This window comes from Thalia democratica, chromosome 4 (assembly GCF_965202585.1).
Source record: "Thalia democratica chromosome 4, ktThaDemo2.hap1.1, whole genome shotgun sequence".
Lineage (NCBI taxonomy): Eukaryota > Metazoa > Chordata > Thaliacea > Salpida > Salpidae > Thalia > Thalia democratica.
Genome location: NC_139168.1, coordinates 15,130,945 through 15,158,273, shown reverse-complemented (window position 1 = coordinate 15,158,273; position 27,329 = coordinate 15,130,945). Strand labels below are relative to the sequence as shown.

General features: G+C 28.4%; 1 protein-coding gene across 1 annotated transcript; it reads left to right on the top strand.

Annotated features, from left to right (window-relative positions):
- Nucleotides 1–47: 47 nt before the first annotated feature.
- LOC145833714 (tetratricopeptide repeat protein 17-like) lies at nt 48–23,094 on the top strand. The gene is made up of 28 exons (XM_082940867.1): nt 48–221; nt 684–764; nt 1,039–1,150; nt 1,412–1,479; nt 1,790–2,011; nt 2,455–2,612; nt 3,606–3,708; nt 4,256–4,372; nt 5,348–5,531; nt 6,118–6,290; nt 8,024–8,095; nt 8,213–8,311; nt 11,489–11,595; nt 11,981–12,091; nt 12,491–12,563; nt 12,816–12,908; nt 13,428–13,582; nt 16,068–16,137; nt 16,592–16,798; nt 17,834–18,169; nt 18,513–18,636; nt 19,009–19,085; nt 19,213–19,334; nt 19,526–19,612; nt 20,082–20,232; nt 20,571–20,714; nt 21,389–21,592; nt 22,359–23,094. The coding sequence occupies exons 1-28, from the start codon at nt 102–104 to the stop codon at nt 22,536–22,538; spliced, it is 3,750 nt and encodes a 1,249-aa protein (XP_082796993.1). The 5' UTR covers nt 48–101; the 3' UTR covers nt 22,539–23,094.
- Nucleotides 23,095–27,329: the final 4,235 nt, after the last annotated feature.

Genomic DNA, 27,329 nt, shown 5'->3' with positions numbered 1-27,329 from the left:
ATATTTTCCATTTGAATGCTAAATAATGTTTACTTTAGAATGTAACGACAATCTTTATTTAAAAACTAACAAAAGTATCAAAGTCAACAAGCAAGCTTTCAATGAGTTGTTGTCAGATAGCAAGGATCTTTGTGGTGTTTTTCCTGGCCTGCTTACTTCCACCGAGCGTCAACTCCTTCACTCACTGGGTTGTCACCGAAGATGGCAGGATTCAGCATCAGGTAGGAAATGTTTAATTTTTTGTCCGCAACAATTAAATTTTTATCCGTTTAGTTAAAAAAAAACGTTGATAGAAAACTAAAAAGATAGTTTCGTACGTTTTTATTTGTAAGCTAAAAAGCTACTTATCTGTCGTTGATTTTATACATTTATTTATGGTTTTTTCGTTTAACTTTTTCACACCAGTTTTTAAAACAATAATAAAGTTTTGTGTCTTCGAAAAGTGTTTACTTATCTAAGATTTCACGCATTTAACTGACTGATAATAATTTTCACCCAAGAAGTATAAAAATATTATTTAGTATATGTTGTCTGTTTTTAGTTTTGGTTGTATTTATTCAAGATAGTTATAAAAAAAAACGCATCTCTTATATTAAAAAAATAAATTAGTACCGTTCATTAAACTATATATAAATACATTGAACCATATCTAAAATATTTTTTGTTTATTTATTTTTATTCAGCTCGAGTCGGCATTTGCAATGGTACAGCCGGATAACTTAGCCGCCTTTCTCAACCAGGAAGAATCCGAAAAAAGAGTGAAAGTCAGTTTTCCAAAAAATAAAACATAAAATTTTCAATTATTATTTTAACTCTCACAACTAATATGACTATTATTTATAGCAAATGTTTCTAAACTTTCTGTAGTATTCAAATTTTAGTTTAAAAACTAATATTTGGCATTAGGCAATACGCAGCTAAAATTTTAAAAGAGTGGAAGTGAGTTTTTAAAACTGAGTTGTTTCAAAATACGCAAGTTGTTATGTAACAGGTAACACTCAACTAATATATATTAAAAATCATCACAAATTTTAACAGGAAATGCACAAAGACCTGCTGCGTAGGCACGAGGAAATTGAGGCTAACGAGGACAAAGACATCGACCTGGAAAGCGTTCACTACGACACGGACCACGACTGCGTCACCGCGGGTTTACTTAATATTTGTATTGTTTGTTTGTTTTTTGAAATGTTTGTCTTTTTTGGTAAGTTATTAGTGGTTCTAGCTTTGTTAATTTTTTTAACAGTTTTACGCCAGCGCAGGTTTTAAAATTATGTAAAATTTTCCTGTTTTTTTTTGTGGTTTTAAAGTTTAGAATTTCAATTTTAAAGTCTAGGGTGTTGTATGTGTAATATCTAGGATATTATAATCCTTTTTGTTATTTTTGTATTAATAAAATTTTGTACTGCAGGTAAACGCTTTTCTGAGTTCGACCTTTTCATCCATTCGTTCACTCCATTGTCGGACAAGGGAATAAAAGTTAGTTTCCTGTTAATTTTTTGTTTATATTCAGGTGAACTGCAGATTAGTATTGTAAAGACGTTTTGTTTAAAAAAATTACAAATGTTTTTTTTAACTACCTCTCTTTACAAGTTTAGAAGTGATAAATTTATGATTTCACAATAATTAAAAATATATTTTTTTCTAGTTTTAATATGTTTTAGTATTTTTTTACCTCAAAAATTGTTGTTTGTCAATTATGATTTTTCAAAAAAAACAATAAAAACGCTTTGCGAGTAGAGGGTCATATAAAATAAAATAAGTTATGTATATATGAAATAATACGCAGGTCGAAGATCACATAAACCTGGATGAGAAGCTTCCCTCGAAAGAGATCAACTGCTCCGCTTACAAGCAGCTCTCGTTCAGCGTGCACGCCTACGACCACCTGAAGGCAGTTCAGAAGCGATACTTGCTCGAGAGCCAGCCGCTGAAGAGATTGGAAACGAAGATGGGCTTTCTGAAGGAACCAACGCGAGCGGCCACCGCCATTCATCACGCGCTGGAAAAGGTGTGTGGAAAGTTTTAATTTCTTTAAATAGTTTTTAGAATATCAGATTGCTAATTAAGGTAAAAAAAATGTACTCTGAAAATTTGTTCTCCTTACAAAATACTTTGACTCTGTAAATTGTTTACTGCAAAAAAATAAGATTGAAAAAAAAAAAAGCGCAATTCCTTTAAACTGTAAAAAAATGATTGAAAAAAAAACTTTTGTTGAAATAGTGTTGAGTTTCACTATACTGAACATTTTATGATTAATGTAGTAACTTATTCAAATAAAGCTCATTTTAAACATCGTTATACTTGTGTCTAACACAGTCACTAAAATCACGTAAAAATAAAAAATTGACACAAAGAGAACAGTTTAATTAAAAATTCAAATAAAGCTAATTTTAAACACTACCATACACTATCCAAACACTTGTAACAAAACGCTCATATTTTTACAAACAGAACAGCACGAGCTGGGTGTTGTACAACATGGCATCCTTCTACTGGATGTACGAGGGCAGCACGGGCAAGGCGGTGGAATGTATCAGGAGGGCGCTGCATTATTCACCCGACAAACACAAGGACGTAGCGCTGGTAAACCTCGCTAACATACTACACCAGTTAGTGTGTTTATATTTAAACGTGCTTAAATAGTTTTTTATTAAATTTGTTATTTCTGAAAGTTATTTCAGTTCGTTGTTGTACTTAATTGATTTATTTTTAAACGTGCTCAAATACTTCCTTATTAAATTTATTATTTCGGTTAATCTATTATCTAATTATTACATACTTGCTTTACCAGTCGGTTATTGCATTGATATTTTTAAGTTGATTTGTTATAACATGCTCCACCAGTTTGTTATAACTTGTAAACCGTTAGTTGTAACTTAATTGTTGTACTAGTTTAATGGTTGCACAACCCGTTAGTGTTCAACCTTCTAAAAAGTTGAGTGCATAACGGATTGCTTGTTGTATCAACCTTTTAAAAGTTGTACATAGTTAACTGCTAAAAAATAATATCTGTGCTCACCATTCTTATATATTTTAAACTATTGTAGTTTAAGTCCTAAATTGAACAGCAACAGTTCTCAACTTATGCAGACAGTTTTAATAAGAAATAAGAAAGTTTAATTAAAATTTTAATATTACTAAATAAAATCTCGATAGTTTGTAAAATTCCAAATATAAGTTAGAAGAGTTGTGATAATTTGATGACTCTACAACCTTCGAGCATTGTGGCTTAAATAATTTTTATTTCTAAGCCAAGACGTTATGAATAAAGCTTTCTTAAATTAAGTGGTTTCGAATGTTGTATTTTTTTTGCATTTTGTTGGTTAATACCAGACGCACAACAATATAAGTGTAAGAAAGCACAGCGTTTACGGTCTGCATCTTTTGGCTCAAAAACAATTGTACTACAATACCTCTACACGTACAAAGTAACTTGTTTTTATGATTTTTTAAAAAGTACCCTCATCTAAAGTTTTTGTTAGAACATCAAACCTTGTAGGAATATGATTTTTAGCACCTTTGAAATACTCGCACAAGTATTTGAACTAAATGTTGTTGCACTTTGAATCAGCATGTATTAAGGATTATAATTATTAAAACAGGTCAGACTTTACACTGAACGCCACAGTGGTTCTACTGCACGCGTTGGACATATCTGGCAGCAACGATTACGTGAATTACTACCATCTCGCCAACATGTTTGCTGTTAGTTTGCAAGTTATTTAGTTTGATAAATCAGCAGTACGTTGTTAATGCACTGTATAAATAAAATTTCCAATGAAGCTCAAGTTTGCCTATTTGCCTTATTTCTATTTCAAGTCATTTGCTGTTATTTAGCAACTTATTTATAAAGTGTTGTTAATACATTGAATAAGTTAAACTTATTAAGTCAATTGAATCACAAGTTGGCATATTTGATTTATTTCTTTTTTCAATATTTAATTAAAACTAAATAGTTTTGTTTTAAAAGTAGTGTTTTAAACTTAAAAATAGAATATGTATAGTATGGTGGACAAGAAATTTGTTAAATTTTTTAGCTTAATTAAAAAAAAATGCTTGTGATAAACTTGTTTTAAAGAAGCAAACTTTTTAAAGAAACAAAACAACTAGGAAAGGTAATTAAAGTTATAATTTCAAATGTAAACAGGCTGTAAAGTTCTTTTCACTGCAGCTTGTTGCTTAAAAAGCGGAAGTGTAATAACTCATTGTTTTCAAACATCTGTTTATACTTTAAATTGTAAACTTCAAACAGTCGCTGGGAAATTTCAACCGTTCAATTTACTACTACCAGAGGAGCTTGAAGTTCAAAAGAGATTTCCAACCAGCACTGGTCAGGCTTGCCGCCGTCAGATGCGAACTCAAGCTGCAGGTTTGAAATTTTTATATTGAGAAAAAATAGTGTGTTTAATAGAACTTTCATTTATATATACATGTTATTAATTTTTCTTACCATATGTGCAAACTCAAGCTGCAAGTTTAAGTTTTTCAATTGTATGTTTCAACTATTATACCGTAAAATAATATGCTTGAAATAGTAGACAAACTGGAGTTTTAATGCTATATTGAACACTTATGTATTTTATTATATAGCAAAAGCTTAACTTCTTACATAAAACAAAAAGTATAATTCTTGTTAATATCTCGAATTTTCTAGTAAGTTGATTAAAATACAAAAAAGTAATTGTATATAGTAATCTTACTCTAAAGCAGTGGTCGGCATGCTACTTCGAATCCGTGAACCCTAAATCACAAAACTAAAATTCTGTGCACCCCAATTTTCATTCTTTAGTGCCGCTAGTGTTTAAGAATATGTAAACACTTTTAATCGTTTTGTTTTTTAATAATTCGGTAACACCCAGTTAATTTTTACACGCTAACTTTAAATTTACCAGTTTACCCTATCCATTTTAATAAAATTTTAATATCGATGATCTAATTTTTACAACAATATTTTACTTGTATCACCCGGGTCTAAAATACTAACTAGAATTTTTACATAATGTAACAGAAGAGAACTAGGAGGGTACAAAAATGGTCGTTTTATTGACAACAAAATGGTCAATTACATATCAAGGTTGAATATGTCTTAAATATAAAAAGATTTAAAAAAAAACTTTAATATAGTTTCTGCTCAAAAAAAAAAATAATGTACCCCAAAATAAGTTTCATACACCCTAAAAGAAATTTCATGTACACTAGTGTGCACCAGTGTACACCGTGCCGACCACTGCTCTAAAGCACGCACTTTTGGACTTTCTAAGGGCGTACTTGAGAAGTTATTAAAGTGTAAAATTGAATTTATATATTTATATGAAAATGCACATTCGAAATTCACAATGAACAGGAAAAGTTGGAAGCACAGCACGAGAGCCTGCAGAGAACGCTGATGGAGCTGCAGGAACACCGTCAGAAGCACGAGGTTTACCAGGAAGCGCAACACAAGCTGCAGAAGAAGCACGTCGGTTTGAAGGAACAGTTGGAAGCGCACCTCGACTTCGAGCAGCAGAAACTGAAGGAAGGGAGTTTTGGTGGGTTGAAATATGTTAAATATATTTATTTAATGTTGATTTCATGATAAAAAGTGTGTGTAATTATGGTGTAAGGTAGTATTTTCGAGCAACTTACTTTCTCGACTTCGAACAACAGAATTTTAATGAATTTCAAATATTATTACAAATATAATCAGTTCATTCTAACAGGCAACATGTCAAATTTATTTCAAACAGAAAACATAAAAGCTATTATTTTTTAATTAACTATTTATTTCATTGAAACAGGCAAAAACATTTTTTTTCAAACAGGCAACAAATTTTTTATTTTTTTAGGTTAACTTTAAGATTAAGAAAAACAAAAATGAATGTGCACAAATGGAACAAAATCAAACAGGCAATCAAAAAAGTTTACTAAATTAACTTAACTCATTCAAACAAATAACATATTTTTTCAGGCAACTTATCAATATAGTTTTTTTAAATAGGTAACTTAGTATTTAACAACATAATAAATTAATTATTTAATTCAGGCAACATATTATTGTTTTTTCAGGCAACAACATTTTTTTTTCAAACAGGCAACATAATATTTAGCAACATGTTAATTAATTATTTAATTCAGGCAACATATGCGATATGAAGATGAAGGATGGGCGGCCGTACCTGGTGTGCGAGATACCGGCGAGGGAGGAGGAAGGCAACATTCTCCCCACTCCCACCCACCACCAACCGCACCCGGATGTAAAGTACGGTGGCAAACCCCTGCAAGCATCACACGCCAGGAAAGTTTTTCAGGTTGGTGAGTTAGATGGTTTTTTAAGTTGTTTTTGCAATATAAATCAGTATAGCTGAACATGTTTATAACTCACGTTGGAAACCTAACACATTTTGCAAGTTTTCTAGGTTGTTTGACGTGTAATTTTTAAAATATGGGTTTTTCAGGTTGTCTTTTATAATTATCTTTTTTTTTCTCTTGAAAGAGCCTTTTGTATTTGAAAATCGTTATTTTTCTGGATCGGACATTCTAAAAAATGCTTAAATTATTTCTTGAGTTTCTAAGAATTATTTTTTATTAAGTTGTATTGCTAAGTTGGAGCAATTGTTTGGAAAAATAGAATTATGGCCAACCCGCCAGGAAAGTTAACCAGGTTGTTAGTTTATATATCAGTTTGTTAGTATAAACTGAGGAACTATAAGTTACAGCAAATGTTCCTCGCATGATTTGAAACAATTACAAGTGATGAGTTGTAAAGAAACTTAAGAAAATGTATTATGACGAAATATGTGATAGTAAATTATTTTCGAAAAAAAGAGTTTGCTAGTTTGTTAGTTTATTTATCCTTTATAACGGTTTATTTTTTTGTTGGTGGAAGTAGTGAGGGTTTTGTATTTGATAGTTCGTTACTTTTTCGGCGTTTTTCGGGTTTTTTCAATGAAAGACAATAAACTTGAAATGCTTTAACTTACGACCAAGTTGGTATCCAATATTTTTTTTTACAAAATTCAAAAGTTTTAAAAACTCTTGATAACTTATAGTCTGTTTAAAAAACTTCTCAGTACACATGATGGAAAGAAAGTTTTTTATGGCTTGTGTTTTGTAATTATAAATAAATACCAAAAATATTTTATGTCATAGATTTTTAAGTGAGTGACTTGTAATTTCTAGTAGATGTCCATTGCATGATTTGAAAAAATTACTCGTAAAGAGTTGTAAAAAAGTACTTTGACAAAAAAGGCTACTTTTTTTTAAATAAAGTTTAAATTGAAATTCAAAACCTATATAAGAGTTTGTATACTATTATAAAATAAATAGATAAAGGATTTTAAAAGCGATTGCTTGAGAATTGTAGGATAAAATGAAATAGCTGTTTTAATTTGTGGCTTTTTTAAGAAACTCTATCCATGTTCACTATCCCACTTACTGAATTAAATGTTTATTTCAAAAGTTCATTGAATTTGAAATCCATAAAGATAAAATCGTAGCTTAGTTAAAAATGTATAAATTATTTCTTATATGGCCTTATTTCTTCAAAACGTAATATTTTGAACTTATTTAGATTTTTTTATGATTTGGTTTATGCAAAAGTTTTTATAAGGGCTTATAAATTTTGTAATTAAACGGTAATAAAATATGAACTTGAAAAAAGTTCTCATATTGCCAACATTTCTTTTGCACTGTTTTCTGCTGAGCAACAATAGTTTAATCAGTTTATTAAAACACCTACAACTTTTTACTCTTTGTAAAATATGACTATTTGTTTTGAAATGTTAGTCATGTGTTTATTATCTTTATGCGTTTAATGGTTTAAGAAGTTTCAGTAAATTTATTATTTACATTTAAATCTTAATAAATAAAGTTTATTTTCAGAATACTAATTTACAGTTAAAGCTACTGTTTTATTTTTTTAGGTCAAATCATAAAAATTGTTAAAAAATACAAATATAAGTTTAACAGCAAAATATAATGTTATAAATATTTTTTTTTTAAGTAAGGTAGTTCAGGTTTTTAAGCTTTATTTTGTTTATAGAAAATTCGGGAGATAAGGAAAAATCATGACGAATTAATGCAACAATATCATGATTACCAGAAAAAACTTCAGGTTTGTTGCTTTTTTTACATTCGTTTCAAAACCAATAAGAATATAGTTTGAAAAGAGTGTATATTCTTAAAAATTTTTAATCAACGTAAATAGTGTTTTTTATAATAATAATTGTAGAAATTGAGGTTTAAAGCAGTGGAAGACGACTTGGATTTCAAAGACGATATTGACAATTTGTTCAAGTCGAAAACCTACCATTCCTACTATGATTACACGGTTAATATATATGTTGATATATATATGTGTGTATTGTTTGATTGTTTTTTATACGTTTCTGTGTACTATAGTAAGTTTACTATTGTTTTATTTTATGTATTACAGGATTGCAACTTGCTCAGGCTTACTAAAGTTTCTAGTTTTAGGTTTGCAAAGGCTAGTTTTTACCTTTATTTTGTAAAATAAGTACTTTTTTTTAGTTAAAAAAATTTTATGACTCAAAATATACTTGGACTAAATAAAGTTGTATTTTATAGCTTCAATAAGTTTTAAATAAAGTTTTGTAAAAGTAAATATTTGTTATACTTTGTGGTTACCATTACAAAACAGTTTATTTTTTTAAGCTTTTAAAGCTTAACCCATGAAATCAAGATGGCTTGACCAGTTTGTTAACAAAAGATAGTTTTTTTTTCTTAAAGCAGTTGGAACTTTGTCTATATTTTTGTAACTATATTATAAGCTTAAGATGTCTCACGCTCGTTTTTAGAGGCTTATATATTTAGATAATTTTGTTTTTTTCCGGGTTGCCGCACACTCAGGGAATTTAGGGAAACTAAGGGCAGTTTTGACTTTTTCTAGAAGTTTCAGTGATTTTTTTTTCTAGATCTAGTTAATCCAGTTTTAATATTTTCTTCAAAACTATTTATTGTATTTATTTTTAAGTGCTTAATTAAATTTTTTTTTAGCTTTGCGGCTAGTTCTTCAATATTCTTAGAATTAACATTGTAGTTTTTTTTAAGTTTTAAATTTGTAATTATCATGACTAAAGTTTAACAAAAACAAACAGTTAAGATAAATTAAAGTTGTGGTTAACTATGCATTGAAAAGTTTAAATATACTTTTTATTTTTAGTTACTTTATTAATAAAACTATCTTAAACTATAAGTCGTTATTTCTTAAATAAAGTAATTTGTTATTTGTTTACAACTACTTGTTTTCAGTAAAAAAAAAAGTAATAAAAAAAAAACTACTTTCAATTATGTATAAAGTTGACTAACATGTTTACACAAAATTATGCACAAATTTTGTTTTTAATTACAATTGATTTTACCTTTTAACATTAAATTTTTGAAAACAGTTTTCTCATAAGTTTAGTAAGCATCTAATGCTGAAGCATACCCTTACAACCTTCCTTTTATTTTTAAAGAAGAAAATGAGCATGAGGTATTAGTAATTTGCGCCAGAAGCAAAAAAAAAAAGGATTTAAAAAAACTCAGGGAAGTTTCTGGTCACTCAGTGAAGATTTTTTGACTCAAAGAGTGGCAACCCTGTTTTTATCTTTGAATTAAAAAAAAAGTACTAAGATAAAGAAAAAGAGAATTCAAACCTATCAAAAACTTAATGCAAGGCAGGGCAATAATGTTTTATAAACGTTCATTAGGTAGAAAGATGAAATAGATAAAAAAAAATTAAGCAGTTTTTAGTAATGTTAGTTCTTATGGTGTTTGTTGAACAGTAAGTATTATAACTTTCATTGCTATATAGGATAGTTTTTTTGTTATTTTATTACACGCAGTTTATAAACAGTATGTTGTGTTCTGTCATATAAAAAACTTTACAAGTTTATAAAGAAAAATATTTTTCTTTAATTTATGTTTGTGTTTATATGTTTTGAATTGATATTAAAATTTGTTGTAAGTTTCAGAGTCATTAACATAAATTATTAATGCTATTTACTTGTGAAATAGCTTTTAAAAAAAATTGTTAGTATTTTTTATTCTTTTAAACTTACTACATAATCTGTCTTTTTACAATGATTTGTTTTACAATGCTATTTAGAGATGAAAATATTATATTATGTTTATATTGTTTTGTGCAAAAGTAAACATGCTATTTATATCTGCTTTTACAGTTATATAGTATTTTGATAAAGAGGAAGAATCTTAAGTTTTAAAAGTAGCTTTTTTAAAGTTTTTTTTTGTAATAGTAATTCAATACTTTTGTTACTAAATCCTAAATTTTTCAAAGATTTTATGTAGTAAAAGAAAGAATTTTTAACAATCAAAAACTTTGTTGATAAGTTTTAAGAAAGTTTTATCTTTGAAGTAGTTCTTCCAAAAGGAAGAAATGAGTTTTATTTTAATAAAAGTGATTTTTTTATAGGAGTATGTTGTTTGCTTTTCAAAATCATTTATTAAGTTTTTCTACAGGTTTTTATTTTATTAAGTTTAGTGTTTTTTCAATGAAGAAGTTTGGAAGTAAGAAAACTTCAAAAATTGACGATGTCTTTCAGTTTTATTAACTGATATAATTTTACAAAGGTGCATGATTTATTTTAAGTATCACTGTTATATTTTAAATATTTTAAAGTCTATACCATAGTTTCCAATCTCTTTTTCATAATCACCCCCTAAAGTAAACCTAAGAAATAGTTTCTTCATATGCAGTTTTTGCCTTACTAACTAACGATCCCATTTATTCGAAATCGCTTCTAAAGGGGCAATATTGCTCACTTTTGGAAACCCTTTTTTGAATACATGTTACACGTTTAATTGTCAGTATTAAGTTGATAGTATTTCTGTGATTAGTAAAAGCTTCACCTATCGTGTTGTAGTTATTTTTTACATTTGTAAGTATTTGTACATACAGTTTTTATTTATTTAACTGTGTTGTTTTTGTTTTAAAGCCCATGTTAGTGTGGCAAGAAAAAAATAAATAGTTGATTAAAGGCATATTTGTGTTTAAAATGCAGTTTGAGTGCAAAGTTTGAATTTCAATAAGTTTAAAAAAAAAGTCTCAGTATTGACGCATTTTGTTTTGCAAGTTTCCAACAAATATACTTCTAAAGTTTAAAACAGAATAAAAAGCCTGAAAACCAAACACATAAATTTGAGTTTGTAAATTTTGCTGTAAAACAATTTTTCTAATCTGTGTAAAGTTTATATTACAGTAAAATGCAAAAAAAGTAGAAAATAGTATTAAAATAATAAAAAAGTATTTTCACGTTTAACTATCTAATTTAAAATTATAGAAAAAACTAAGCAATAACAGCAAAGAAAAAAATCAAGGAGTTAAAAGTACTAGATTGTAAAAATAAAAACAAAAGTACAAAGTTTTAAAAATTATATAGTTTTTTAATATAACACATTTTTAAAATGTATGTTGTTAAACTTTATAAGTAAGTTGAAAAAAATACAAAAAAAAAACTATTAATTAGTTTACTTATTTAAAACACAGCACCCGGAGTGGCCGCCGGTGCACAGTTGCAAGGAACACGTGAAAAGATACCCCAGTTGGGACGAGTTTCCATCCGGGTACGTCGATCCCCAGGCCAGAAACTTCCCGTTCGTTTATTTGTATTAACTGAAACCAAAATTTACTCTGTGTGTTGTTTATAAGTTTAAATAGTTATTTGTTTCTGATTGCGTTCAAATAAAATGACGATGGTAAATTGTGAACTGAAGTTGTTAATCTTGCCACTAGTTGTTTTAATTAAGAGCAATTTAGCGCATACAAGCTATAGTTTATTACTAAAAAAAGAATTAAAATCGAATTTAAATTGTGGATTCGTACTTTTTCCGCTTAGTGATGTCGCTTAATCGTAAATATTATTTTTTAAGTAAACTTTTTATAAATTTAAAACTGTCTTAAAAACTAGGTTTTGTTGAAAACAAATTTCTAAAATTAAAAACTTTATCTTTTTTTAAACATCTACAAACTAATTCACAGGGTGCGCCAACTGCTGACGTCATACATCGGGTTAGGAGAAGGGGATCAGCACGCCACCCCGTGGAAGAAACCCAATTGTGACGTCATAGAAGGTGATGTCGATCTTGGAAGGTATTTGTTTATTTTGTTTTTTCTTTTTTTATTTATTTAAACTTAATTTTTCTATATAGTTGTAGTTAAACTATTTAAATAGTACGACATTTGTTTTTTTTTATTTTTAGTCATTTGTATTTAATATTTTTTATGTTAAATAGTTATTTATTTTTGTTATTTAACTATTAAAATTTTAAAGTTAATTATTTGCAAATAGAGATCCCAGCAAAACAAGTTCACTGGAAAACATAAAAACAATTTTTCACTCTTTCTTTATTAAACTAACATATGTTTCTGTGTGTTAAAGCTGAAGAAGTACTCAACTGAAATGAAATTAAAATGTATTTGTTCAACTTTTATATTTCCGTTGAAGCGTGTTTAATTTGTTATTAATTTATTTAACTACTATTTTCAAAGGTACGACAGTGTGAAGGGAATTGCGAGCAATTGCAGCGACACCCTGTGGAAGCAGGACACTCATTTAAACAATGTTTTTTTTTTTTTTATATATTTACTCATTTGAATAATGTTTGTTTTTTTATTATACTTAAATATTGACTCATTTGAACGATGTATTTTTTTTCTTTAAACATTTATTTGAAAATTTACAAGTTTCTTAAAACCGTGCTTATTTTATTATCATAAACACTAAATTCAAAATTTTTTAAAATTTATTGAAAACAGAAGATCCTTTATAATTTTGGTTCAAGCTCTCTTAAACAACTTTTTATTTTTTTTGCAGAAATTTCTGAGGCACGTGAACAACGGTACGGTTTGGCCTGACGACATCGGACAACGAATACTGACCGCATTGAAGAAAGCAGACAGAAGAAAAGTGAGTTCTTTGTTTAGTTTGATTAATAAATTATCTTTTTCTGAATCTACAAGATAACTATGAAGATTCACTCAGTTGCAGCAAGATAAACTCTGCTTAATTGGCATTTTGATAAAAGAAATTAAAGTGAGAAAACTAGATTAAACTTTTGTTAATCTTATAAGATAGTTTTATATGATCATCAGTACCACAAGTATAACAAAAACAATTTTTTTTACATTTTAAAATTTGTGTTGCTTTTTGACACAAGATCATAGAAACGAGACATTAAATTTAACACACTGTATAATCGATTAAATTTGTTTACCTTCTGTTTAGAATCATTCACTTTGACACCTCGTTTAGCCAATTGATTTATTACAGGGCATGGACTGCAAATTAGTTTTATATGTAAATATATATATATATTAACATGAGTATAAGTATAATAAAGTAGAAGTACACTTAACATTTTAATACAAGGTAGGTAACAAAAATTTCAATTTGCCATCATGTACAATCGATTAAATTTGTTTACAGGACATCGACCACAAGTGGGTGCTGTACAATTTGGCGGGTCTTTTTTGGCGGGTGAACGGGGACAACGTGGAGGCGGTGAAGTGCCTGAGGAGGAGCGTCCACCACGCCCCTTCCCACCACAAGGACGTCCCGCTGGTCGGACTGGCCAACATAATGTGGGTTGTTGTTTGTATCAGGGTCACCACTTTACCTGGGAATTTTTAAAATTTCAACATGTTCAGCAGTAAAATTTCCATTTGACATAAAAAATTCATCATGTAGGTAAAATTTTTTGTCATCATCAAACTTAAAAAAAAAAAACACATTTAAAGTAGCTTTGCAGTATCTTTTCAACGTTTTTATACAATTAACACAGTTTCTTACTTTAAACTTTTTTTAAAATAAAAATAGACCCAAAAATGTGTACTTTTAAAAACCTGGAGAAAATTTTGAAAAAAGGAGTGGCAACCCTGTTGTAAGTATCTTTTTTTCACAAAGGTACTTTGAAATTTCTCCAAAGCTTAATAAACAACTGAGGAGTTGCTTATTATAAGCTGGAAAAGTTCAAACTTACTGCATACGTTGATTTTTCTTAATATACAAGGTTGCCAAAAAACCTTGAATCCTGGGAAAAACCTCGAACTTGACAATCTAGGTAAAAAAATCTGAAATTTGAGAAATTTAAAAAAACAACTGAAAAAACCTAGAGTTTTATAGAACTTTTACATTTAAAATAATGTAAAATAGATTAGATACAAAAAATCTATCAAATGAAAAATTAATAATATTTTTTTTTGGTTAAAAAACACATTTAAGTAGCTTCACAATATCTTTTCAATTTGTTATACTGTTGAACACAGTTTCTTACCTTAAACCTAACTTTATACAAAAATTGAACCAAAAAACTAGTTATTTGTTGTTTACAACTAAAAGTAAAAGGTAGCTAAAGTTTAAAAAAAAGCGGTGATTGCTTGTTTCAACCATTGCGATCTTGGTGACCGTGTTGGGGTAAGAGTGAGTTTGTTGTTTGCATTTAAAAAATTTACATTAGGATTTACTTGATATAATTTGTAGAATTTCGGCCTTAATTTTGATATGGTAATGTATATTTTGATTTTTTTGAGTAATTTTGATAATGGATATATATTTCGTTGAACAAGTTGAATTATTAACTAAATGATCTGCAATAGATGAACGTTTAGGTACGTTTATAACTTTGACCGGTATATCATCTTTCTTGTCTGAAAATATAAAAATTTCTACAAATTTGATACATTCTGTTTTATTCTCTTCCTTAGATGTCTTGTTGTTAATCTAGTATAACTTGCTGTACAACAGCAGCTGTACTGGGAGATTACTTTTATTTAAGTTTGATATCACCTGGACGTTCATCTATTGCAGAGCATTCAAATAATTCAGCTTGTACAAACAGTTATAATATAAGTAGATTTAAAATTATTAAAATTTGTAGTAAAGTTTTCCATTTGATTAAATTAGAAGCCATTTGTATTTTGTTAAGGAAACCTGTTTTGTGTAAGCAAAAAGATTTTGACTATACTGTTTGTTTATTTTCGTAACACTCTATAAGGATTGTTTTCATTTTATTTATGTTTATTTTTACTGTAGATCAATTATAACGTAAGTGAACTTATTTGATTTTAACTGTTACAAATTGCTGTTGTCTTTTTTTTAATCTCTTGATTATTTTATGATTACTTGGTTACTATATAAGTTTGAAAATCTTATTACTTGTTAGTTTTGTACTCTACTGATGAGAATTGCTCGAAATATATTTAGTGTTTTTGAAATTGTGTGTCTTGTGTAACTTACTGTATAATTTTGATAAGTTTTTTTTCCCTTGAAAGTTTGCTTTCGCTTCCGCATTTTAAAAATTAGCGCTTTAAACCTTAGGAAATCATGTTTGAATAGTTTTGAAAGTTTTAAGTCTTATACTTTTAACAACAGAAAAGTTTTGTTCGAAATTTAGAAATTATACTTTTTCAAAAATTAAATACTCCTTTTATGTCATTATTCTAAACTTTTTTTAATTGCGACAATGAAATAAAAACTGCTTAAAAAAATAAGATTAAATAGTTGTTGAAGTGCTTATAATAAATGCAACCTTGGATTTTTTAGCTGACAGAAATTTTATAAGACAATAATCAGATAATTATTACTAGCTCCATCAAACTATCTTCAAAACATCTAAAACTTTGCGCAAGGTGTTTTTGTGGAATTTTCGTCTATTATTAAAACTTCTGGCAACCGATAACTCGAATGTCGAGTTTTTGATAAGCACCGTGCTAGATGTTTGTTGAATTTTTTTTATTAATCCAATAGTAACACTAAAAAAACTTATCGAAATAACGTTTTATGAAATCTAGTATCTAGAAAACAGGTTTCGAAAAAAGGTTCAACCTATAAAAATCTATAAGTATCTAAAAAAGATTAAAAAGGTTCAATTTGTGAAATAAAATAAGTGCACATGGAAAACTAAATTATTTAAAACAAATTTGAATAAATGTAAATTAAAATTTAATTCACTTAGTTAATAAGTAAGCTTTAAATATGTATTTATATATTTGGTAAACAATTAAGTATTTCTTATTGCAACACTGTAAACTATAGAACATATCACTTATTATATTGTTATAATTGCAGGTACAGAATTGGAAAGACTTCGGATTCGTTGAACCTTCTCATATACGCGCTGCAAGTCAACAATTCCGAAGTGAGTTTCACCACGCATCTTACTGAAGTAGTTTACTTCCCATTTTATTTTCAACTTGTGCATAAGAATTTAAGACTTGTTTTACTCAACACTTTGTATTGAATTCTTTAATAGAATTCCACAATCATGTTTTTTTTATCTTGTTCTATGAATTTTGACTAGTTATCTACTAAATCCACAAGTTAGATTCCGGCCGGATCCCTTTAGCTTTTAAGTTTTTACAGTTAACGCTTAACTACAGTTTAAATTGATAACCTAAATATAAATTTTAATTAATTGTTACAAGTTAATTAATTATCTTAATTGGTTATTACAAGGGTACAATTAATAGATAAATGAAGTTAAATAAAATTACTAATTATGACGTAACACAGCCGGTGACGTACCTGAGCTTATCTTATTCATACATCCACTTATTTAATCATATTATGACGCAACAACGCTATTATGACAGCCGGTGACGTACCTGAGCATGGGAAACGTGCTCCAGGAGCACACGAACCTGACGGGCGCCATCCAGTTCTACAACTACGCGTTGGTGCTGCATCCTGACTACAAGGAGGCGCTGCAGTCGTTGCTGATCGTCAAGTGCTTCAAGGTGACCGGGAAAAGGGCCGACGGGGTGATCAACCCCGACGCCGAGAAGACCCTGGAAAAAATTGTTGGTTTTTTTTCGTTTGAAATGAGTTGAAATGTATGTAATATTGTTTTTTGTAATTTTTTAGGAACATTTTCTGTAGATTTTGTATTTAATATGAAGTATAATGTATTTTTTCCAGATATTTATAATGTTTTTTATTTATAGTTTTTTAATAGTTAAGTTTAATGTATTACAACTTACTATTATATGTTTTGGTTTTAAGAAAACAAATAGAGAGATCTCAACTGCTGGAGGAGAAGTAATAAATTTTTGAAAGAATAAATGTATTACAACTTACATAGACTGTATGATAATAATAATAATAATAAAGTTTTAAGTTTTTTTAAATGTTAACATGTTTTTAAAGTGTCGTTTATTGTTGTTTTAGTTGACAGTCATTAAAATGCTCGGAACCATTTAAAAAAGCTTTAGCTCCACTTTATTAATTTGTACCAGCATTTTACACAAAGAGGTCTAAAAAAGCTACAAAGTGTATTTTAATTATAAAAAAAAACTTAAGCATACAATATTAACTCAATTGTTATTGCATCAGTTATCTTTGTTGCTCAGATTTAGTTAAAATTTAAAGTTAAGTGAGCATAAGAATAATAGTTTAGAAAGCTTAACATACATAGTCAGAAACTAGTTTTAATTTGCTATTTAATTGTTTTGAAAGAGACGTGAAAAGTTGAGGTCAGAAAAGTTGAAGTCAGAAAATCAGAAAGCAGTTTGCGAGAAAAGAAAGAAAGTTAAACTCAACAAACAACAACAAACTCAGAAAGTAAAGAGAAATGTTTGTTGCTGCAGAGTGCAAGTTTGTTAGATTTTACAAACTAATAGGGTACAATTAAATTTATCGAAAAAAGAATTATAAAATTTTATTAAATTCATTAATGAACATTTCAATATAAAGTTTTGTTTCAAAAAATATTTACGTAATAGCCAGAAGCAGTTTATAACATTTTAACGTTTAAGGTTGAAAGTTAATATTGTTAATGTCATCAACTTAATTTATTTTAATTTATTAATTAAAATTGATAATGCTTGATATAACAGAGGAAAGCGGTGCGAGAAGAGAAAGAAGCGGCCGCGAAGGAAGAGACAAGAAAAAAGGCGGCAAAAGAAACAAAAAAAGTCGAAAAGGAAAAACCCCGGGAAAAACCTAAAAAGGGAAATACCCAGAATGAAAAAAGGGAGGCGAAAACGGTGGAAAACACGGTGATCAAGGCGGACTGGAAGACTGAGGAGAAGTGCGGAAGTGGAACCATCAACTGGACCAGCTCGACCGGGGAAAGGAGTTGCGTTGTGGGGAAAGTTCCCCAAACGGTCAGCATAGCGTCGAGTGTGGTGATCGCTGGAGACGAAGGGGAATCTGCAAGGGATGAAAATGAGGTTGGTTAGATCGGTGTTGATTTTAACTGTATTATATTCAAATACTCACACAAATATTGTTGCTTGTCCATTTAAAAAGTAGTCTTAAAACAGCAGAAAATAGGTAAATTAGTTTAAGTATTGCTATGTGTTGTAAAATAGTCTGAACTTTCGAAAAGCGGCAAAACAAATGTAAGCAATATTCAAAAATTTTTGCTTTTGTTTTCAATGTTAGTATACATTGTAGTTATATATAACAGTCTATAGTTTTCTGTTAGAATTTTTAAGAGTCTTTTTTAAGTATTGATTGGAAAAAACTTATAAAAAAAACATGTATATTATTTTAATTACTGAAAATATTCAGACTGAGAGCTTGCTTGAGGAGGGAGAAGTTCTGACGTCAGATGACAAAGAAATAAGTCAGATTCAATCAAGCGTGTCGAACGAATACGTTGACGACATGCTCAAACAATACGAGTCACCACAAGGTCTAAACAGAATCTGCAATGTTAAATTAGCATAAAAATAAAAACAGTTTAAAAAAACCTATGTTTATCATCATAATTTTGATTTAAATAAACAGTATTAGTCCCTACAAGCTACCCTACAAGATTTAAACTTCAACATTAAGATTCTATTATAAAATATTCTTATCAACATACATTTTGAAATAATTTAAGTTTAAAAAATGTATAAAACATACAATTTTTTTACATAGAGCGTAAAGCTAATAAACTAAGGCAGTAGTTATAGTACTATTATATAGTATGTATTACTATAATAACTACATTTTTTTTCAAATGTTCTTGAGATTGTAATTTAGAAATACTTTTTGGTTTATATATTATATTTTTGAACAGCTTCTACGGATTTTTTACTACAAGAAGCAGAACTTTTAATTACAAACTTATCTGAAGAACGAATCGACCGAGAAAAGGTTCGTTTATATTTACCTAACAGTTGCTAAGCTGTTGTTTTAAACTATTTTCTTAATTTTATTCCAAGCTCCCACTTAATTTCAAATCACCAACTTGAATTTTCAAATAAACTTTTTCTACCAACAGATAGCGGAGAAAATAGATTCTGCGCAGAAAATGATCGAATCGCTTTCGAATTTGCAGGTGAAACTTTCCAACATCGCTTCGACCACCGGCACCAAGGAAAACCCGTTCGTGCCTTTTGACAGGTATTTCTATAACTTCTAATATCTTATACATAAAATCTCTGATAGTAGTTAGTTTAATATTGTTTTTCTTTTGAAATGATAATAAGTATAAATATAAACACACTTATATAAAATGAACACTGAAATATTGTATACAAATATAAAATGAGTATAGTTTAATTATGCTACAAGTTTAGTATTTTTTTTTACAGGGAAGAAAGTTGCAAAAATGCAACGAAGGTCGACTTCAACAACTTTGTCGACAAAAACATCACTGAATTTTTTCTTTACGAGATGAAGTGAGTGTTTTTATAAAAAATATGCATCTCTTCACACCGAATTAACTAAAACTGTGCTTATTTGTAGTCTTTAGATTTTGATGTTTGTTTAGTTCTCTATAAAAAAAAATTTTTTAGCACTCAATTGCATTTTAGTTTGAAATCTGCAGTTTGTTAGCTTTTTAATTAACATTAAAAATAAGACAAAAGTACAAAAAAACGTTTTTTCTTAAAAGTATATTCCATTTGTAGTTTTTAAATAAAGTATACAATATTATATAGTGAGTTGTGTGAATGCATGTCTGTTTAAAATACTAATTGATAAAGATAAAATTTGCTTTCTAACAAAATATCTGAACAAGACGATTCCTCCAGAACACAACCACGTGGAGAAATGTCTTAAACAAACAAACAAAATTTAAAATCGGTTTCACTCTGTCGTATTTTATTAAAATAACCAATTTATTGATAACATTATATATAAAATCAGATACAGCTTGGACGTGGCAGTGGGTGGGGACGTGCAAGTCAGCGAGCCTCACTGCAAAGTCGATCCTCGCAACTTCGTATTCGACTTCAGTCAGGCCGACCACGTCCGTAACCGAGAGTTCGGTTTCAAACCGCTGCAGCGCCTCGATCACGTTTGTTGAGTTTTGATGTGAAAATATGTTATTTGTTCCTTTGTTTATTTTCTTGTTTTGATTTTAGTTTTTTTGTAAAAGTATAATCAATCGTTTATTTTATAACTAGAGACATTTTATTTACCCCCTAATGTTTCTCGTTAAACCAAGTTCTAGACTTGAAACGATCTAAATAATGTTCAAATGTTTTATCAAAATAAAAGCTTACTTACTTTAGCTGACACAATAAACGGGTCAAGTAACAGTGAAAATGAAAACGCAACAAGCAACTCAATGCGCATTTCGCGTATTTCAAACATTTAACAATCAAAACGCATAACACCAAAGTTGTGTTGCAGGTGGCGAAGTACTTCATCGACGAAACCGACCCGCCTCGCTCTTTAGGGGAATACCTGGCGAGGGCGCAGGTGCACCACCCCGACAACTGGAAGGTTTCGCTCCTCGCCGCGTTGTACTGGAGGAGCGTCGGTAGGACCCAACAAGTTTGAATTTTATTATTAATCCTGTGTGGTGTTTGAAATTTATATGGAAAATTTAATTTTTGAAATAAGTCATATGATTTTCACGTAAAGTTATTTGAAGCGTTTTAGTATTAATATCAGGGTCGCCGAAAAACCTGGGGTCCTGAAAAAAACTGTAAAATGACAACTTAGGCGAAAAAATACCGGAAGACCTAGAAATTGAAAAATTTTGAGAAGAAAAACTTGGAATTCGACCAAAAATTGCTAAAAAACCTGGCATTTGACTATTTTTACATGTAAAGTAACAGAATTTTGATTAGATACGAAAAATCTATCGTAAAGACAGAAAAATTTTGTATAATAATCTTTTTAAACAATTTTAAAGTAGTTTCACAGTTTTTTTTCAATGTTGTTGAAATATTTTAGAAAGTTTTTTTTACTATTAGTTTTATTTTACACTTGAATAGGACAAAAACTTGTTTTCTTAAAACGTGGAAAAAGTTCAGAAAGCCTGGAAAAAATTTACAAAAAACTTTTGGCAACCCAGAATTATATTATTATCAATGTCATACTATGAATAAATCACGAACAACATACAAACTGAGTTTTTTTTTGAAACAAAAAATTTAACGCCTGTATAAAAAAAGATTAAATTGAAAAAATATTTTCTCATCAAACATTATGACGTCACACAGACTTACGAGTGCCTGCAAGCGGCGATGACGCAAGAATCTACCCATCAGTGCTACGCTCGTGACGTCACAGCATACGTCACAATCGACCTGTTGACCCACCAGAGGAGAATGGAGGATGCCGAGATACTGGCTACGTGGTTGATGGGTAGGCACGGGGAATCCCCGAGTGTGAACCTCATAACAGCAAACATATTAGCGTATCAGGTACCTTGGTGTTATTCATGCAACAGTTTTTAATAATAGTTTAAGTTTGATAATGTTAATTATTTTTATCAATTGGCTTAAACTTATTGGTGGTTAATAATTCATCACCGCAATTACATTAGCGTATCGGGTTTGTGAATTTTATATTTGTATATCTTTACAAAAATCAGCTTAAATGTAATTCAGGTAATTTTTATATAAACATTTTATATAACGTGATTATTTCAGCTCAAGCCAGGGACGATTTTTATCACACAAAATTATTCTATTAGACTAGTTTATGTCTTGTGATTTTTCAGACCAACAAAATCCTTATAAAAATAATACATTTTGACACTTAATTTTTGTCATCTTAAGTTTTTTAGTCTTTTGATATTTTAAGTTTAGTTTCAAATAAAAAACGTGTAAGTTACATAATCAAAACTCCTCGAGCATTTAAACGAGTTTTCTAAACAAGTGAAATAAAATTTACATATAAACTAAATAATATTTTTACAATGAACAGAAAACAATTTTTACATTTAAACTTTTAGTGTACACAAAGCATGGTTGGCACAAAACAAAATTACAACCAACTCTTTCCTTATAAAATTTCATTACATTATTTTCATCTCCAGGACGTTTTGATTTCTTGAAATTACTTGTTTTAATTTCCAAAAAAAGCGTGAATCACATAAACAAAGCTTCTTCAGTTTTAAGTGAGATTCAAAATTGAGTGAAATATACTTCATGAATATTTTATAATCTTTAAATTTGTTTCAAACAGGGAAGATACAAGGAGGCGTTGGACAAGTACGAGAAAACATTACAGCTGGTGAGAAGGGGGTGCGGCAAGGAGCAGGGAACAGTCAAGGTGAAAATATACCAGCAGCAGCTGAAGAACTCGATACAGTACATTAAGTGCATGCTCATCACGAACAACGTGAACAATCGGAAAGAAAATTAATTTCAAAGAAAGAAAATTGATCTGTTTAGTGTGACACGTAAACTACTACTTCAACTGAGCCATTTCAGATCAAAAATTTCTGTTGGTCAAAAAAAAGTTAACAATTTCAATGTTTAAAAGTTAATTTCAATGTGTCAGAACTCAAATCGACTACACCTTTTGAAATTTTTTATAAATTTCGTTACATGTTTGGGTTCAACAGCAAAACGCTATTTCGTTGTTTAGTTAATTTCGTTATGTTCAAGTCTACAAGTTTTTGTTCAACATTCTATCTATTTCGTTACACATGTTTCGCTGTGCACTTCATTTGAAGCAACAACTTTTTTTTAAGCAACATTTGTTTATAAACATTTATATCTGTTTTTCTTTTTGGATTTAGTCCATAGTAGCCTTTTAATCAATACTGGTAAATACATATATATGCAACATTTTTATTAGATTTTTAGTTAAACCTTAAAAGTTTCAAAATTAGAAACTAAAGTTTTTATCTACCTAGTAGCTTATGTTTAAATTAGATATATATATATATATATTAGCAATCCAATTGTATGGATATTTGTACTGCTCTGTCATAAAAAGAGATTATTGTTTGTTTTTTTTTATAGAAAGAAAATAAAGATTTGTTATTGAAGTGCTATTGTAATATAAATTTCTTTTTAAAAGAATTAAATAAAATTTAATAACAATCAATAAAAATAACAACTGAACCTAATAAAACTGATAAAATGCATTAACACTTTTTAAATTATAACATGTACTTTTATATATAAACAATTATACAATTAATTACAATTTACTGTTTTTGTACAATTTACATCAATTCTAGTTATTAATTTAAAAGTTAACACTAAAATTAACTAAGTAAAAACACCCAAGCAATAGAAATAGTAATTACAAAAAACAACCATATTTTTGTATAAAATTTGGTATGTGTTTTAATTCGTTTTTTAATTACTCTTAACTGTATTTAGGTAAATTTTATATACAATATTAAAACATTAAGTGCCAAAATCAACGTTTAGACAAAACTATATTTACATAAATTATTATCATTAAACTAGCTTTAAGAATTTTTAGATACATTTTTAAAACTTATTGAATATACATAAACTATAATACATACAATTTTAATAGACTTTAAGGTATCTATAATCTACCAGTGTTATTAATTGAATAAAACTTAAAATATTTATTTAACTTCAATATTTTAAGTATACCAATGAACTCAAACTAGTGGTGTAAAGTTCAATATAAGTTTAATAATTTTAAGTTTAGAATTATATTTCACACCGTATTACTCTAACGTGTCAAAATATTTATAAGCTTAACAGTGTAGATTGACAAAATAAAAGTTGGTAAATGTTATAGCAAATGACTGTGAACTCTCCATTTCTAACTCTATGATTATTTTTTAAATAGAATATATTTAGTTTGTCAAACGTAAAAAGGCACATCAAATAGAGATAAATTAATAAAGCAATTGTTGTAAAACCGACCATAGAAGTGGAGACACAAAAAAGTAATTATTCTCTTTAGTTTTACAAGAATAATATTTAGAACAGGGGTCGGCAGGCAGTTGGTGCTCGCGGGCCAAATTTCAAGTTTTCAAAATCTTCGTGGGCCACAGTTTTAGTTATATTTGTATAACGTGTTGGCTTTAGTTTTGGTCACACAGAAGATAGCTTTACTTTTATTCACTTAATTACTTTAAATGACTTTTAGCTACACATAGAATGCCTATTTAATATATAATCATCTATCGTAATAGAATATATGTTTAATATATTTAAGTCTTAACAAAATATGTACTTTCTTAAATACTTAATAAGAAAAACTTTATATAATACTTTTATTATTTTACTTACAACCTAATTCTCTATAAAAACCGTGCTTGAAAAACATTTATGGGTCACTTTTATACATTGTTTAGTTTTTGCTTTAGAAAATAGTTTTTGTGTCTTAAATAGTTTGCACTCTTTAGAAAATTCAGTAATTAGTTAATCAAATTAAATTAATACCTATTTATACTGTAGATAAGCTAAATCAAATTTTTTAGCATAATTAAGGCTGGAATACTTTAATAAAATACCTTACTAGTAATCAATTAGTCTTTTACACGGTTGCCACTTTCAGAGAAAAATGTCTGAGTTACATTAAAAGTTCACTGAAAATTAAACTAGCGAAAATTATTCTGTTAATCAAGCTTAAATACATAACTAAAATATCATTATTATATAAAAGTACAACATGTAAATAGACAATAAATTATAATTAGTAAACTACACTACAGTCATAAAAACTAATCTGAGAATTTGAAGATTTGTTTTAAGTGTTGGATATAAAAGTTTCAGATACACCTGAGTTTTATAAAAGTATATTAAACAGCTTTAACGTAGTATGAATTAAAAAAAAAACTAGCCTGTTTGTTTGGCAGCGTTGTTTAAAATAAAGTTCACAAAATAAAGAAATACCAAAGTTTATAAACAATGAATTAATTAAATAACTAAAAAAAGTATTGTAATTTAGCTTGAATGGACAATTAAGTCCATTAAACATTTTAAACAAATGTATAAAAAATTTTTAACCTATTTTTTATTAATCATTATAGCAATTCTTTATCTGCAATAAAAATATTGCATTTCTAAAAGAGCAAATGTAAATCATAAAACGAGCAGTGAGAACTATAATACGTTAGTTCGGAGTTATTGCGAGAAACGAAAAAAAAAATAAAAATTGCTTAAGTCAGTTTCAACAACGCACATAACTATCTTTAGTAGCTACAGACTGATCAAAAACAACTGTTTAGGCAAGTTATAAAGTAGCAAAAATATTTACTAAAAAAAGATTTAGTTGATAGTTGAAAAATTATTTAAATAATTTGTGTTTGCGTTCGTAAAATATTTTTGTTTTTTTTTCTTTAATATCAATAAGAAGTCGTGTTTAGGAAAAGTCTGAAAATTATAAAGCCGCATAAACCAAATTAGGACTTAAATCAATCTGTTAAGATGCGAGAACTGATACAACAGATATTGCTAGATTTAGAATTTTTATTATAGGTAATTTTACGAAATTTGACAATTTAGAAGATGTTTAGGTTTAGTTCCAATACAAACACAATAAACACAACACAACAACAATAGGTAATGGCATTTTAAATGTAAAGATGCAATGCACAAATATAAAGTCTCTAAAAGTACAACTTTTTGCTTCTATTTTTAGTACAGTAACCTCTCGCTTATTTACGCACATTGTGTTCACAGAAAAAGTGCGTAAAGATGTGAGAGATCGTAAAGAAACGAGAGGTACCAAATATACTTACTATAATGGCTGTTTTTTATATTGATTCTAGTTATAAGCAGACTGGGAACTTTCCCACTTTTAATAATTTGTTTACTTTATTTATAAATTTGAAAACAAAAGATAAAACTATACATATTAAAAAAAAAAGGTTTTATATTTATGTAAAATAATAATACTTGTAGAAAAAATTTACTAATTTAAACAACAAATAGATTTTTGCTTTATATTTGTTTATATGTGACTTATTTGATACTTAACATTTATATTCTATTCTACTTCGCGAATTCAATTTATAATTAGGTATTTTTTTACAATTAAGAAACGGTGTGGTGTCTATATTAAAATTTATTTCTATAGTCTTTAAAAATTTTTTGCCTTTAGTGCTGTAATAGATTTCTTCTTTTAAACAAAAATATACAAAGTATAAGAAAAATATTTAATAAAAATTGTTTATGTTACTAAAATTTTTTTAATTAGACCTTTGCCCACATAAGGATAAACTTCTTTTACATTGTATTAAAATATTTTCTATTATATTATATTAAACTAAATGTTTATCAATAAGTAAAGGAACATAAGTTTACAAAGTCTAAAGATATAAAGAGGTGAATTAGCATTTTAAAGCATATTTTAAATTAGAAATATACAATAAATCTATTTTGTGCAATTGTAACGAACCAATCATTACATTTTATGTTTCGTTTTATTTCAGAAGAGTTAAAGTTAAAGAATTTCAATGTTTTCAGTGACGTCACAACTAGTATTGAGAATAGAAAATGAGAAAAAGAAGCGTGAAGTAAATTTGAGAGAAAGAGTTTAAAACTTAGCTTGCAGACGCGAGTCGGCGGATTAGTGACGGGAGAGACGCGAGTCGGCGTATTACTACCGGGGGAGAGAACGCACAAAACGACGTGCTGACGATAGGATTGCGAATCGTATGATGAACAATCGAGAAGGGTTTTATTGATAGAATGTGGATAGAATACTTGATCGTCCAGTCTACTTTTTGTACATTTCAACAAAATGTTTAGTAGTTAGTATATGTGCCTACTAGGCTCTTTTTGGTTTTAATTTCTTTTCTTTCACTTATTTCACGATGTGTTTATTAATGTTGTGTATAAAATCACGTGCACTAATAACTAGTTTTTATATTATTATTTTCATGGTAAGTACTAGTATATCAAATTAAGCCTGCGTTCCATCTGAACGTCTGTAATACTTTAAATAACAGTTTCTTGTTATCTTATTTAAGAGCAGCTAAACCAACCTAACAACATCGCAATTGATGACGGTTACACAATATTAAAAAGAATTAAAATTTTCTATTTTTTGAATTTTTTATAATTCTAGATGCGTAACTAAACGAGAGTGCGTAACGTCACGAGTGCGTAAAGATCCGAGAGGTTACTGTATATAATTATGTTAAAGGTAAATAAAAATTGTCTTAAATAATATTTAAAAATTAAAAGATACTGTAAAGATACTTTAAAT

What these genes read in the sequence shown, in the direction of transcription:
- LOC145833714 (XM_082940867.1), top strand. Translation starts at nt 102, where the DNA reads ATGAGTTGTTGTCAGATAGCAAGGATCTTTGTGGTGTTTTTCCTGGCC. An exon ending in AATCCGAAAAAAGAGTGAAA is followed by an intron (nt 765 to 1,038) that starts GTCAGTTTTCCA and finishes AAATTTTAACAG; the next exon opens with GAAATGCACAAAGACCTGCT. An exon ending in CCCCAGGCCAGAAACTTCCC is followed by an intron (nt 11,596 to 11,980) that starts GTTCGTTTATTT and finishes ACTAATTCACAG; the next exon opens with GGTGCGCCAACTGCTGACGT.